The 2,133-nt window shown below is 38.2% G+C and overlaps 1 protein-coding gene across 1 annotated transcript in view; it reads right to left on the bottom strand.

Moving 5' to 3' along the window:
- Positions 1 to 2,133, bottom strand: part of HAT1 (histone acetyltransferase 1) — a 78,427-nt gene that overhangs the window by 51,625 nt on the left and 24,669 nt on the right. Inside the window, exon 3 of the mRNA XM_011945945.1 lies at positions 1,234 to 1,309. Within this exon, the coding sequence (XP_011801335.1) occupies positions 1,234 to 1,309 (76 nt within the window). The remainder of the gene's footprint in view (positions 1 to 1,233; positions 1,310 to 2,133) is intronic.

Genomic DNA, 2,133 nt, shown 5'->3' with positions numbered 1-2,133 from the left:
CACTGTACTATTCTTACAACTTTCTGCAAATGTGAAATGTTTTCAAAATTTTTAAAAAAGTAACTATTTCAATGATGTAATCTAAGTATAGGAAATTAAAGAGGAGTGTTAAATATACTGGGACATATCTTTATTTTGTTTTTGTTTTTTTGATACAGTCTTGCTCTGTCGCACAGGCGCAATCTGTGCAGTGGCGTGATCTCGACTCACTGCAATCTCTGCCTCCCGGGTTGAAGTGATTCTCCTGCCTCAGCCTCCCGGGACTACAGGCGTGTGCCACCACGCCTGGCTAATTTTAGTATTTTTAATAGAGACGGGGTTTCACCATGTTAGCCAGGCCGCTCAGGAACTCCTGACCTCAGGCAATCTGCCCACCTTGGCCTCCCACAGTGCTGGGATTACAGGCATGAGCCACTGCACCCGGCCTGGGACATATCTTTAAAGTTCCTTCTAAAAAATAAACTTCAGGGCAGGTACAGTGGTTCATGCCTGTAGTCCCAGCTCTTTGGGAGGCGCAAGTGGGAGGATCACTTGAGTCCAGGAGTTCAAGACCAGCCTGGGCAATATAGGGAGACCCAATCTCTACAAAAAATAAAAAAAAAAACCCAGGCATGGTGGTGTGTGCCTGTAGTCCCAGCTACTCAGAGGCTCAGGTGGGAGGACTGCTTATGCCCAGGAGGTTCAGGCTGCAATGAGCTTTGATCACACTACTGCACTTCAGCCTGGATGACAGAGTGAGACTCTATCTCAAAAATAAATAAATAATAAATAAATAAACTTCTCTCAACTGCTTATTTAATCACAGAACAACAACTTAAGCTTTCTATTACAGCTTTAGGGGAATACATGCTACTAGAAGTAATTTAGCAAAATGGTAGGCAGAAAAAAGTAGTAGTTATGATTATGGGCTCTGGAGTCAGACTGCCTAAAATCTACACTCCAGCCATTTGTATGTTCATAAACAATTACCCAATTCCATCAATGCACAAAGTAGCAAATAATAATACCATCATTAATACTGTTGTGAGAATTAAATAATGCATTTATAGCACTAAATGGTAGGTATTAAAATGACTGGTGTCTCAATGTAAAAAAAAAACCACCGTTATATATTTTAAGATAAACCACATAAAAAATAAGAGCAAAGAAAATAAAAAATTGATTTCCTCTAAGAAAAAGAATGAAATTTTTTTTCCCATACTAATTTGGCAAACATTTTACTAAGTTACTTACTCATCCCCAAAGAGTTGATGGGTATACTCAGGAAAGAAAGTTCTAATGTCATTTTCAAGATCTTCAGGAAAACGAACTGTTTAAAGGGACAAAAAATAGAGATATTAAAGATATTAAAGATATTGAAGGTGACAGGTATTTCTATTTCATGAATTTCAGTATAACTAGGATACAGCCAACATTTTTCTTACTCAAAGTGTCACTTCTCCATTATATGATTTATTTACACTGTATTCTCAAGAGACTAATGAACAATGAAAGTTAAAATATTACTTTGAGTGCTTACTTATTCTAAGAATTAGAAGGCGAGGTATGACAGAGGCACCTGATTTAGTTTTTATTTTTCCATATATTTATGCACAATGCAAAGAGTAAAGGAAAAACAAAAAGACACTTTGAGATAAGAAAAGTTACAGCAAATGAAAACAGGATGCTGTAAGAAACATTCTGATAATAACAATAACCTGAGTTTGATGAAGTCATTCTTTTTGACTACTAGATGACATTTATGTGTTTCTCATGTTTGTTTTTTGCTATTAAAAAGTAACACTGCAATGACATCTTTATATACATCCTGCTGTACTTTTATAAGTATACACAGGGGAAATTGCTGGCAGTAGAAAACTAGAGGGAGAGTACCGAAATATTTGTATAAATATTGCTAAAGTGGCCAGGTGCAGTGGCTCATGCCTGTAATCCCAGTACTTTGGGAGGCCAAGGCGGGTGGATCACCTGAGGTCAGGAGTTCACACCCAGCCTGGCTGACATGGTGAAACCGTCTCTACTAAAAATACAAAAATTAGGCCAGGCACAGTGGCTCTTGCCTGTAATCCCAACACATTGGGAGGCCGAAGTGGGCAGATTACCTGAAGTTAGGAGTTTAATACCAGCCTGGCCAAC

Source organism: Colobus angolensis, unplaced genomic scaffold (assembly GCF_000951035.1).
Source record: "Colobus angolensis palliatus isolate OR3802 unplaced genomic scaffold, Cang.pa_1.0 Scaffold247, whole genome shotgun sequence".
Lineage (NCBI taxonomy): Eukaryota > Metazoa > Chordata > Mammalia > Primates > Cercopithecidae > Colobus > Colobus angolensis.
The sequence above is the reverse complement of the archived record's forward strand: the minus strand, read 5'-3'. Positions and strand labels throughout refer to the sequence as shown.